Source organism: Ctenopharyngodon idella, chromosome 8, assembly GCF_019924925.1.
Source record: "Ctenopharyngodon idella isolate HZGC_01 chromosome 8, HZGC01, whole genome shotgun sequence".
In the NCBI taxonomy this organism is placed as follows: Eukaryota; Metazoa; Chordata; class Actinopteri; order Cypriniformes; family Xenocyprididae; genus Ctenopharyngodon; species Ctenopharyngodon idella.
In genome coordinates, this window is record NC_067227.1 from 20,194,061 (window position 1) to 20,207,817 (window position 13,757).

Sequence of the window (13,757 nt, forward strand, 5' to 3'; positions counted from 1 at the left end):
TTTTTTTTTTTTTTGTGGTATTATCGCAGGATAGAAATGCTGATATTGCGTCATGAGTTTAATCTGCCTCTCGTAGAACTGTGTGACGCGTTTGTATTATCTGCAGCGGGCCAAACCAGCTGCGCTCAGTTGCCCTGTTCATTGCTAACTGATGGGTTGTGATTTTAAGTTCAGGAGTCAAAGCTCTCTGTTAGTATCTTTGCCCTCTTATTTGTGGATTTAAATAGAGTTATACAATAGCCTTGAGTCTTTGTCATTTCAGAAACAAATTCTCAGTTATTAATGTTTCCTTCCAAGGAAATGTAGGTTGTTTTTACTATTTTGTTCCACCGAAGACCTTTTTAAGACTTCCTGGTTAAATCTGTGAGGCTGTTCAACAGTGTGATATGAGAACTACTGCGGATGGACAAGTGCAGACATGAAAGGGCTCAAAGGAATTCTTTACTTTCTAAGCTTTTGACTGGTGAACTTTATGTTGACAGTTGGTTTAGGTTAATTACTTAATAGCATTTCGCATAATCACATATAAAAACCCCATTAATATCACTGAGTAGACATCAAAATATTGTTTGTTTTATTTCCATATAATTGAACATAAGACTGTCACTGACCTACAGTGCACAGCAATCCATTTTGCAATCAAGTTTTTCAATATTTCACACAGTTCCTTTATTCCATCTTGACTTTTTTTTTTTTCTATTTATTGATCTATAAACACAAATATTACACCGTTTTTGTCATTTATTATAATCATTTAACTTTCCTCTAAGTTTAGGTGTTTTAGCATGTTTGGATGTTTGTGTGAATGTGTGTTTTTGTTGGAAAGATGACCTTGCTTCAAACGTGTGTTTCCTGTGGAAAGTTGAGTGTCGTTGTCAGACATCCCTTCACACTTCCTTAATGGCTGATTCACCGTCACGGTGACCAGTTGGTCTGTTACACACACAAATTCCATCGGAAGATTGCCGTTTTTGAACGCCCAATTTAAAGACAAAGTGTTTAAACAAGGGTTTCTCAACCTTGGCCTCGAGGTCCACATCCCAACAGAGTTTTGCTCCAACTCCAATCAAATACACTTGAGCTAGCTAATCAAGAGCCCTTTTTCAATATGCGTTCTTGTTTGTACTTGTATTCTTGTGGACTTGTGAAACGTCATTAGTTGCTGCCCAAGTACTGTTCCAATTCAGAGTTCACATCTAGCCAAGTACAGTTAAAATGGATGTGTTCTTGCTCTACCCCTTTTATCGAGGATGCATCAGGAGGTGACTTGTGCAAACTTGAGACAGCCAGTTATCCTAGAATTCATCTTGCACCAACTAGCAAGCATCAATCGCGCAGGAGAAAACCATGCATCATTTTAAAATTGCTACTGCTATTGTGTCATGAAATGTTGTTTTAAGAGTTTTTCAGGTGCGAATGTAGTTGTTTAAAGCTCACATCTGTGGTTTATTTGTGCTGCAAACCATGGTATAAGCGGGATAATCCATAGCTAGGAGTGCATTACAAAATTTTAATGCACTTTGCGGAGGCTTTGCTTAATAATGCATTGTATAATGCACACCTAGCTGTGGGTTTCCCATTATATTATATTATATTTAACATTTATTTTCCTTTTCAAAACTACACTACCATTCAAACGTTTGGGGTCTTTTTAATGCTTTTAAGTGTTTTCTGCTCAACAAGGCTGCATTTATTTCATGATAAATATGGTAAAAACAGTAATATTGGGAAATATTATTACAAAAAATGAACTGTTTTCTATGTGAATATATATTTTAAATGTAATTTATTCCTGTGATGCAAAGCTGAATTTTTAGCAGTCATTACTCCAGTCTTCAGTGTCACACGATCCTTCAGAAATCATTCTAATATGCTGATTTGGTGCTCAAGAAACATCTTATTTTTATCAGTGTTGTGCGGCTTAATATTTTTGTGAAAACTGTGAATAACAGAAATGACATCAGGACGTTTGTATGGATTCACACTTATGAAACATCCATTTTCACAGTCTGTGGCCTTGGTGTTAGCCACAGGAATTGTTTTGCTCGTGAGCTCAATGCTAGTTGCTAATCACATAGTAACACACGCTGCCCTTTGGCATGGCCCTTCCTTCTACATTCAGACAGCAAAGATCTCTCTCTCGCTCTCTCTCTCTCTCTCGCTATCTCTCTCGCTCTCTCTCTCTCTCTCTCGCTATCTCTTTTTGTAATCCTCTACCTCTTTTCTCCTGCTCTCTATTTGTTCAGGCTGTCTATTATTCAAGCTACATGCCAGGCCACTCAGCAGGGCTGTCTCTGTGTTTCCGGAGTCCTCTCTTTCCTGTTTCTCTCACAGTGAGGTGATTCAACTCCCAGTTTCTCCCATTTTTGCCCACTCTTTATGTCGTTATGCTCCAAGTAAGCCCAATTAACTTTAGATACGGGACACTTGTTATACTGTGGAGCTCTGACTCAAACAGCAATGCTGCTGATGTTCCATCTTTCCATCAAAAACCCCTTTCTCTGCTGTTTATTACAAAGCCAACACCCAATTTCTAGTCTTTTGGGCTTTTTATGTAAATCACACTGTTTGTGTATATAAGCGGTTGTTTTACACTGTTGTGCTTGATGGCTTTGAGTGGACAGACTTGTCCTGTAGGTGTCAGGGAGTGGAAACTAGGTAGTGTGAAATTCAAAGCCTCATCTTCTCCCTCTTTACAACTGGATGCGACATTGACAGTGACTGCAACATTGAGGCTTTGCTTTCTTTTAACCCTGAATCTGAAAAATATAATGAGAATAATAACAGTGTGAGTGAAATATCTAATAATTTAAATTAAAATTTACATTTTAACATTTGTTAACAGTAATATTAATATCATGTTAAAATTATGGTATTAAAGGATTAGTTCACTTCAGAATTAAAATTTCCTGATAATTTACTCACCGCCACGTCATCCAAGATTTTCATGTCTTTCTATCTTCAGTCAAAAAGGAATTAAGGTTTTTGAGGAAAACATTCCAGGATTTTTCTTCATATAGTGGACTTTAACGGGGTTCAACAGTTTGAAGGTCCAAATTGCAGTTTCAGCGCAGCTTCAAAGGGCTCTACACGATCCCATCTGAGGAATAAGGGTCTTGTCTAGCGAAAGTCGTCATTTTCTTAAAAAAATAAAAATATATATACTTTTTAACTACAAATGCTCGTCTTGCACTAGCTCTGTGATGCACATCCATGACTTCACGCATTATGTAGTCCCGTTGAAAAGGTCACGCAGTTTTATTTTTTTTCGAAAATGACCGATCGTTTTGCTAGATAAGACCCTTATTCCTCAGCTGGGATCGTGTAGAGCCCTTTAAAGCTGCATTTAAACTGCAATAATAAAAAATTATTGTATACCTATTGAGCCTTATTTAAAGATGTTACCAAGTTAATTATTAATATAATATAATATTCATACTATTAATATTCCGGTTAACAAATACCATTTTTAACATTTTAAAGGACTGTGTTCATTAACATATTCGTTATGCTGTGGTGTTGAAATTGTTATTGAAATTTCTGTGGTTTTGCTTCTGACTACTGAAGTTTTAGCATCGTGACAAATCTAGTTTAAACATTCTATGCACAGAGCAAGAGCTGTGAGGGATCAATGAGAGTGGATTTCACTATTGATATCCTGGCTCTGTGTGTGTGTGTGTGTGTGTGTGTGTGTGTGTGTGTGTGTGTGTGTGCGCGCGCAAGTGTTTTGTGTACATTTACAGAGCTCTTGACTGTAGCGTTAGACTTTGTCTTATTTGAGCTGATCAGGACACCAGATAAGACAGTCACATAGTCAATACGCTTGCGTCTGTATGTCTCACAGGCGCTGAGCTGTTCAGACTGCAGGAAATGAATGACTGCTTTTAGATAACTTACTCTACAAATACAGACAGAGAGATAACTCACAATTGTCAGGACAGTCTATGAGGATTCATCATGTCTCAAGTCACTGCCGTCTATGAATCACAGCTGACATGAATGATAACCGGCGTATATATATTACACGTCAAATGCACATTATATTGTAATTTTTCCTGGTTAATTTTTCTATATGCGTTTCTTGTATGGAAAAGCGATTTCATTTTTGGGTGAACAGTTCCTTTTAAGCACAGTTGTGTTGTATATTTAGGCAGTATAAAGTGCATTTGTTTGGTTTCAGCTCAGCAGCTGCTCCTCATTTTTAAATCTAAACATGCTCGGTATATTAAAATGGCATCACTAATGCAGCTATTCATCCATGTAGCCCTTAATCCTCATCAATGGTAATTAAAACAAGAACAATGGTGTTGAATTATTCATTGTTATTTGAGTGATTAAGAGGTTTTAGTTTCCGCTCAATGGGGTCTTGTCAGTCTTCTCCTAAATGGACTGCTTTGACTTCAGTTTCATATTTCCGACAGTGAGTTGTCATGTTTCTAACTTACATACTGTCCTTTCAGTGGCAGTAAAAGGGTCTCCGTCAGGACAGAGGCATGATTGGAGTCTTCTAGTCTTTCATTGTTCATTAATTGTGTCAGGCTTGAGGAATAACAAAGAACTGACTCGACTTGTCGCTCTTTTTCTTAGTTAGTATCTGTGGTATTCCCTGGAGGTGTGGAACAAATACTCAGCCTGTCACAGCAGCAACCATATCATATGAAGAAAATGTTAGCTCAAACTTACCGAATAAACTCTTCTTTTTTTTTTTTTTTTTTTCAGAATCCTCTCAAACTAAGGCAATTAATTCTGTTTTATGACATCAAACAGTGCATTATGGTGAACTTATAAAAAAAAAAATATGCCCTTTGTAAGTAAAACATCCAATTCATCTTCATATTGTCAGAGGAAAAATTTACAATTGAATCGCTGCATTTTACTACACACATTTTTAATAATGCAGTTGCAGTGTCATGCATTAATGATGAACAGGAGGCTTAATTGAGGCTGTGATTTAGAGAGATGGTAGATAATGTTTCCAAGAATAAATGTGAAATGGGTGATGAATTCCTAACGGCTTTGGTCGTCTTCGCTTGGCAGGCTTTATCTGTTGCTTTCAATTATATGTCGAGGTCTTTATTGCAAAGAGGAAAAAGCTCAGGCGGTAAGTCTTTTGGGCTAAGGTTTCAGTCCTCTGTGTGGATTACATTAAGAGATAAGAGATGTATGAGACACTCTTTGGCTGGTGAAGGATGTATTGATTATTTCAGGCACTCAAAATTAAGATGGAAAGCTTGACTTGAGAACCCATTTTTGGGTGCTTGCCACTTATTGGCAATGGAGATTAAATCATGTACTAATATTATATTGTTGTTATACTGTATATTACATGTATTTTGAATTATTGATATGATTTAAAAGTGAATAAAATCATGTTACACTTCTTAGTCAAGTGTGTATGACACCCTGACCTCTCTCGTCTCTATTTATAGACATCCCTTTTAGCGGGACCCCGCCTCCAGCATACGTTTATGATGGCGATCGAGGGGAGGACCAGCGTATGCAGCCTGATGTTGCATCCTACACGGATGACTCCCTCTCCTCTCCGCGCCTTCACCTGAAGGGTCGGAGCATTAGAGAGACCTCAGGGTCCCTGGAGTCCACTAAATCAGTAAGGGACATTGATATAAAGAGAACTAGCCTTTGCCTTCATGAAATTGTGGTGTTTACACACCTCTCCCAAGTTTTTTTGCCATTAAAAAAAGTTCAGTTGTGGGTTTTTTTTGTAAGATTATTATCATTAGGGATGCATTTTATATTGTTACCGTATCAGTTATTGGCCAATATTAGATATTGGATATTTAAAGGGATAGTTCACCCAAAAATAAAAATCTGCTTGGTTACAAACATTCTTCTAAATATCTTCTTTTGTGTTCAGCAGCACAAAGAAATTTATACAGGTTTAAAACAACTTGAGGGTGAGTAAATGATGACAGAATTTTTATTTTTGGGTGAACTATCCCTTTAATTATACATGCTCATTGCACATATTTTTACATATAGATTACATTTGCTGTCATCTAATGCTCACTTAAAGTTAATCTTTATTTAATCTCAAAATGAATATCCATTTTTTTCATACTGTATTACAATGTTGTGATGATTCTTCTGCTTCAGGTTTAAGGGTCTTTTAACATTTGTGGTAATGCAAATGTGTGTATGTGCTGAACTTTTGACTTCTGCATTCTTTATCTTTATTGTTTGAGATGTTTCATATCAGTATATTGGATTATGTGGTCTATAGTTGACCGTTGTAAATCTGTATGGGATAGGATTTAGGTTTTTATGAGGATTACCCTGCTGAGGAATTCCTAGGGCCTTTAGACTGGAATGTGTGTTTTTGGCTGAACTCTAAATGTGTTTTTGTAATGGGAACTTTCTTCATTCTTTCCACTCTCACCCTGGACATTCCAAGTCGGAGCTGGATGTCGAAAAAGGGCTGGAGATGAGGAAATGGGTCTTATCAGGGATTCTGGCCAGTGAGGAGGCCTATCTCAGCCACTTGGAGGCGCTCTTACTAGTGAGTAATACAGTCTTGCTAGGTCTGATTTACTGCATGCTTACTCACTAAAGAGGGTCAAAGTTCACTGTTAAAGTGGTGCTGAGCTTTGCACATTACACTGCACCCAGATGGTTACAAATGGGAGCACATGGACCCCCCTTTGACCCCCTGTTTTTTATCACAGCCTATGAAGCCCCTGAAAGCTGCTGCCACCACTTCGCAGCCCATGTTAACCCTCCAGCAGATAGAAACCATTTTCTTCAAAGTGCCTGAGCTCCATGAGATCCACAAGGACTTTTATGATGGCCTTTTACCCAGAGTGCAGCAGTGGAGCCACCATCAATGTGTGGGCGACCTTTTCCAGAAACTGGTGAGCAGTGCTTTATTATATTGTTTAATACAAAACATACAGCATTCATGTTGGATCTTTTGGTTTGCATTCAAGTTAAAAACAAAAAGGAAAAAAAAAATACAAGATTTAGAAGATTAGAAGAAAATTAAAATTAGAAAAGCCTTTCATTTTTTTTTTTTTAATTATTAGGGCATTTGATAATGCAACAATTCAACATTTTGCACACACACACACTCACTCTCTCACACACACACACACACACATATATATATATATATATATATATATAAATATATATATATATATATAATATATATATATATATATATATATATATATATATATATATATATATATATAATATAATATATATGTGTGTGTGTGTGTGTGAGATATTAAAATTCTGTACTATTTTGTCTAAATAAAAAGTAAAACACTAAAACCTAAAATCAATCTTTTCAAATGTTACAAGTGTTTTTACTTAGGCATCACAACATTGTACAGTATGAAAAGTTACAGTATGAAAATGGAAATTTATTATGAGACTTGCTAAAGATTATATTTAACAATGTTCCTAAATTATTAGTGTTATTTAAGATTAACATAGTGAACGTTAGATGACACAGGTAATCTAAAAGTAAAAATGGAAGAAAAGAGCATGCACAATTAAATAATAATAAATTAAGAAATCTCTAATATCAACTGATATCCCATATGATACTGATAAATTCTGATTTTTTTTTTATTATTATTGATTTTGTATTAAATTGAGTTTCCAGCAAAATAAGTATATAATGATATAAACTGCTATATTATATAAAATTGTATCATAATATACGATTTTGGTCATACCGCCTTCCAAAAGCTCTGTTATTGAAATCACTGGTTCATATGTACTATCATCTAATAATATTCCAATGTTACTGTTACTCATTGTAGCATCTGAATTGTGGTGTAACTCGATGCCACGTGCACATGTCTAATTCGGGTAATCCATACATGATGTTTCTGTCAGACCACCCGAGAGAGATCTTTTGAGACAGTTTATAAATGCAGTCATCATCAAAGCATGTCTCTCCAGTCCTCCCTAAGGAAAATTTCCTTTGATAACTGGTTTAGTGAGCTTCACGAGCAACAGCCACATCATTCCACTCGGCACAATTAGCTGTGGAAGCTGAAACTTTACCCCCATCTTTATAGACGCCTGCAGGACTTGACGTTTGTGCAGATGAAAGCTTTCAGAGCCACATGACTGCATGTAAAGCAGCTAGGGGGTCTTGCTCTTATATCGGTGGGGCTGCGGTCAAAAATGCTGGGGTTGAAAGGTACTAGGGTGTTATAGCTGGGGGTACAGATCTCATGGCAAACTTGAAAGTTTCTTTTCAGTATTAAAGGGGGCATGGCATGGATTTTTTTATTTTAATGTTCTTTGAGGTTCACTTATAATGTTAATAAAAAAATGTTGCACCAAAAAACTGTATATGCAGAAAAATTATTATTTTCAACCTTCATTATGACCATCTGTCAGAAATTATCTGTTTTTAAGGGGTGGCCCATTTAATGTCAGTAAATGGCCATGATGGCTAAAGTCATTGCATAGGAAATAGTATAAACGCCCACTCGCTACTGCATGCGAGTTATAAGTGCTTTGAAAACATTGTCCATATAAAACATAATTTACTGTTCCAACAAAACAAAATGCTCTGAACACACATATAATCCTCTGACACGATCGGGGATGACATTAAAGTAAAAAATCATTTTGTTTCCGATGCTGGGATCCTTCTGAAGTTTGTATAGATGCGCAAACAAGCTGCTTAAACTGGACACGTCAAAGCGAACATTCTTTCACTCTTCCATTTGTCCTGTTGTCGACAGATTCAAGCGTGTGGAGTATGTCAGAAACTGAACGCGAATCTGTATAATGTATCCAGTGTAGACAGCATCAGTGATAATGATGGGTTCTTACTTTCGACGCAGTGCTCACATCCAGTTAAGTGACTGAATGCCAGTGGGTGGGGCCTAATGTGTGGTGATGTATAACTCTATGTCGATGACTTGTGATATCACAGATCAGATCCCACAATATCAAACTGATCCATTTTTGGAGCTTGAATAAATAAATGTTTGTTTATAATGTGGAGGACTTTTTAAGTTATGAAACTGTTGTTTCACGGGATGGATGTTGTGATGGTACAAAGACCTCTTATATGTCAAAAGATCAGGGCAGATTGTTTCTTGTATTTTACGACTTTATACACTACCGTTCAAAAGTTTAGAGTCTGTAAGATTTTTTTTTAAAGAAATTAATATTCACAAAGGATGCATTCAATTGATCAAAAGTGACAGTCAAGACATTTATAATATAACAAAAGATTTCTGTTTAAAATAAATATTGTTCTTTTGAACTTTATGAATTCTGAACAAAAAAGTATCACGTTTTTTACAATATATAAAGCAGCATAACTGTTTTTAACATTGATAAGAATAAGAAATATTTCTTGAGCACCAAATCAGTATATTAAAATAATTTCTGAAGGATCATTTGACACTGGAGACTGGAGTAATGATCCTGGAAATTCAGCTTTGCGTCACAGGAATAAATTACATTTTATCATATATAAAAATAGAAAATAATAGTTATTTTACATTGAAATAATATTTTTACTGTATTTTTGAACAAATAAATGCAGCCTTTGTGAGCATAAGAGACTTCTTTCAAAAACATAAGCACAAGTTGGTGCATGTCACCATGAGACTTTTATGTTGCAATGTGAATTTATGTCTCATAATTGTGAATTTATTTCCTTTTTTTAATTTTCTCTTTCATGCGAAATGGGCTTCCATACATCACCTTTGCAACTGTATGAAAAAGTTGTGTAAAAAAAAATTAAAGTAAAATTTAGATGTTGTGAAAACTAATTTCATTACATCTTGTGCCCAGACATTTATGATATTATAAAACAAAACATACAGTATTGAAAACTGTAAATTAATGCTATGAAGTGAACTGCTGCAGGGTGTTGATCTGCTCCACTCATAAATTCTGACGTTTCCACAGGGTTTGAAACGTATTACCATCCCCTCTGGGATCCACGGCCAGGGTTGTAGCTGTGAATTTAGGTGTTGTTTGACATAAATCTCTTCTTTGAAATATAAAGGCGTTAGGGTTGAGGAAGTGTGGCCGAAGCCTGAATTCATTCATCTTTTATTTTGATTGTTAATCCCACAGGGGTTATATTGATAGCTGCAAATACCTGTGGTCATTATTTGAGGCATGTAGACTTGTAGAGTTGAGCATTTTTGTAGCTTGTTTCTTTTATCTTTGTGCATTTAGATATGTTTGCATGGGGGAGTAATTCTAAAGCACAAATATTTGGGGGAATGTGCCATGTTCCTTACCTTGTGTGTGTGTGTGTGTGTGTGGTGTGTGTGTGTGTTATGTGTGTGTGTGAGAGAGAGAAATGGCATAGTTCTCTTTCAGGGTGTGTGTGTTTTACACAGAGAGGGGTAAATAAACAGGAAATCCCACAGGGAGACATGGTCACACAGAGTTTTCAGAGGACAGTGAGTCCAGTGTCTGCTCCGTTTCCCAGAAAGCATTATGTCATAGTGTAGGGCATGTGTATGCCCTGGAAATCCACCCACTGGGCATTCCCTTGCCCTCTCCCTCTCCCTATGGACCGCCAACTCTCACAGCATGGGATTTACTCACCCCTGACTCCTCAGACTAGTTTAGTCCAAAAAATGGGCTCAGATGTTGTTTTCATACTGTAATGGATAAGGCCAGTGTTTCCTACAGAATTCAGTCCACCCTTCACTACATTTATATACTAACCTGTACTAACAACTTGCAGTAAGTGAGTCAGATGTTGATATAGTAACCACTCTGTTCAGTTGAAGGATTTGTCAGATTGATTCAAACGTGTCTTTTTAAACAATTCATTATTTATTTATTTATTTATTTATTTTTGCAAATCGGAATACACTGGTCAAGTTTTATGACTCACTAAAATGAACCTGCTCATGAGAGTCATTTGTTCATGAATCGAGATGGACTGGTTAAGCTGTATGTTTTTGACTCACTAAAATGAACCGGCTCATAAGAGTCATTTGATCATGAATCGGGATACACTGGTCATGCTGTATGTTTTTGACTCACTAAAATGAACCAGCTCATAAGAGTCATTTGATCATGAATCGGGATACACTGGTCATGCTGTATGTTTTTGACTCACTAAAATGAACCAGCTCATAAGAGTCATTTGATTATGAATCGGGATACACTGGTCATGCTGCGTGTTTTTGACTCACTAGAATGAACCAGCTCATAAGAGTCATTTGTTCGTGAATACACTGGTCAAGCTGTAAGTTTTTGACTCACTAAAACAAACCGGCTCATTTGTGAACCAGTAAACACTGGTAGTGTTTACTCAATCAACTCAATCAAAAGACTTTTCCTCACATTATTTCATGGTATTACATTATTTTAAGTGGGGTTTTTTGCATCACTAGAGGAGAGTCTTTAGAAAGTGCTTCCTTTCATTTTAATGGTTCTTTTCACTCTTTTAATGAGTATTCATCTTTTATCAGTGAGCGGAGTTAACAGCACGATGTAATCCGTCTTTTTTCTGATCTCTGGGTAATGATGTTCATATTCTGGATCACTCACAAGTTTCCCCAGTTGCAGTATAATAGCTGTGTTGAAGGAAGTGCTTAACCTCTCTGTCTCATGACTAGCCCCATCACAAGTCCTTCTCTTATTTACCCCAGTGTTGGCAGCACTCGAGATGTTGCCATGGAAAATGCTTGTTATGTGCCCATTTCACAGTTGTTGTCTTTTGAATGGTGTTTTTTCTTTATGACACAAACGCTCATTCACCGGAACATTTTGGCTTCGTTTACCCCAAGTAACTTCTTCTTTGTTTCATTATGCATTCACTCTCTTAATATGGCCTTTTTAGACACTCTCTGGAAAAAGTGTTATTGTGTGTTTAAAGAAGGAAATTACTAAAGGTTCTTTTTGTTTTTCTCTTGTAAGTGACATTTACCTTGATTTTAATTGGTTTTCTTCACAAATCACATGTAAACTTTACGAAAAAACTTTATTAGTTTGATGTGGTGAAATTGATGCCACAGCTGTGAAACGGTTGTAATTTTTTATGAACTTATCAATAATTTTGACACAATAAATGGTTGTTAGTATTAATTTAACTGTATTTTTAGATAATAATAGTTTGTTTCAACTTGTGATAATTATTATTATTATTTTTTTTATAGTTTAACCAATTATGTCATTGTCATAATGTGTCTGTTGTGTTGTGCTGTTGTCTTTGTTGGGTCAGGCTGGTATTTGTTTGTCTTTATATATCAGAAGCTTGTCAACCATGGCAAAACAGGCCATTGTAAAACTGCCTGTTCTACCTTAGTAAGCAGAATTAAGCCGATGTAACATGCATGAGTAATCTGCCTCTAGCACTGACTTTTATCTTTAAACCACCTTCTCTCTCACTCTCACTCTCTCCTGTCGTTTTATCTTCCCACACAGGCCAGCCAGCTCGGCGTGTACAGAGCTTTTGTGGACAACTATAAGGTTGCCGTGGAAACTGCCGAAAAGTGTTGTCAAGCCAATTCTCAGTTTGCAGAGATTTCAGAGGTCAGTTTTAAGGGCGCTTGCATTATACTGTCAAAACAATAGATGATATCTTTGCCTCTTTGTATATTTTATGTATTTGTTCCCCTTTTTGCCTTCAGAATCTGAAAGTCAAGAGTGCTAAAGAGGGTAAAGATCAGAATGCCAAGAACTCTTTGGAAAGTAAGAGATCATGATGCATTGACTAAATCTTCCACATTTACTCTTTTTTTTTTTTTTTTTTTACTACTTAGTATTCTGATCACTTCTTTGCTGTTCTCATTCTTCAGCTCTGCTGTATAAACCAGTGGATCGCGTCACTCGCAGCACCCTAGTCCTCCATGTGAGTGAAACTGAAAGAGCATACGCCTAATCATGAGTTTTTCTCAAGTGAGAGCGTTTAGGGCTTAGTGGCGCAACATGTTTTATTTGAAAGTGCGTGGGCTGTATTGATTTACACATTTTGCGCTATTAGGCCCTGTTGACAGCTGTTATTAAAGGTATAGTTTACCTAAAAATGAAAATTATCCCATAATTTACTCATCCTCAAGTCATCCCAGGTGTACATGTCTTTACTTTTCAGACGAACACAATCGGAGTCATATTAAAAAACATCCTGGCTCTTCTAAGCTTATAATGGGGGTGAATAGTGCCATTTTTTTTTTTTTTTTTTTTTTTGAAGCGCATTCATCCATCATAAATATAATCCGTACGACTCCAGGGGGTTAATAAAGGCCTTCTGAAGTGAAGTGATGCGTTTTTGTAAGAAAAATATCCATAATTATAACTTTATAAACTGTAATCACTAGCTTCCGGTAACAGCCATCCGCACGTTCACAAGAGATTTGAGTTCCGGCGTAGGATGTAGGCATAGCGTAAGCTTAGGTGAGAGTAGACACCTCTCACGGTTCAAACAAATAGGGCTGGGCAACAAACTCAAGCTCCTCCGACATTTCTCCTTAAAAATTCTCATTTTAGACTTTTAATTCGTGACTGGTGTTTTGTTTTGCTCTATCCTCTGCACTTCCGTGTTCGTTAATGCGTCATGCGTCGGGTCATAGGTCACTCTTCGACGGGTACTAGAGTTGTGTACGGCCGTTACTGGAAGCCAGTTATTATAGTCTATAAAGTTATATATATGGATATTTTTTCTTACAAAAACGCGTTGCTTTGCTTCAGAAGGCCTTTATAAACCCCCTGGAGCTGTATGGATTATATTTATGATGGATGGATTTGCTTTTTTGGGCTTCAAAATCTCACCCCCATTCACTACC

At 36.5% G+C, this 13,757-nt stretch overlaps 1 protein-coding gene across 2 annotated transcripts in view; it reads left to right on the forward strand.

Annotated features, from left to right (window-relative positions):
• si:dkey-91m11.5 (PH_BCR_vertebrate and RhoGAP_Bcr domain-containing protein) overlaps window positions 1-13,757 on the forward strand; it is a 49,179-nt gene that overhangs the window by 16,680 nt on the left and 18,742 nt on the right. For both annotated transcript variants that reach the window (XM_051903535.1, XM_051903533.1), the window contains 6 exons: window positions 5,430-5,608; window positions 6,413-6,517; window positions 6,684-6,869; window positions 12,400-12,507; window positions 12,606-12,666; window positions 12,774-12,826. In XM_051903535.1, coding sequence (XP_051759495.1) covers window positions 5,430-5,608; window positions 6,413-6,517; window positions 6,684-6,869; window positions 12,400-12,507; window positions 12,606-12,666; window positions 12,774-12,826 — 692 coding nt within the window. The remainder of the gene's footprint in view (window positions 1-5,429; window positions 5,609-6,412; window positions 6,518-6,683; window positions 6,870-12,399; window positions 12,508-12,605; window positions 12,667-12,773; window positions 12,827-13,757) is intronic.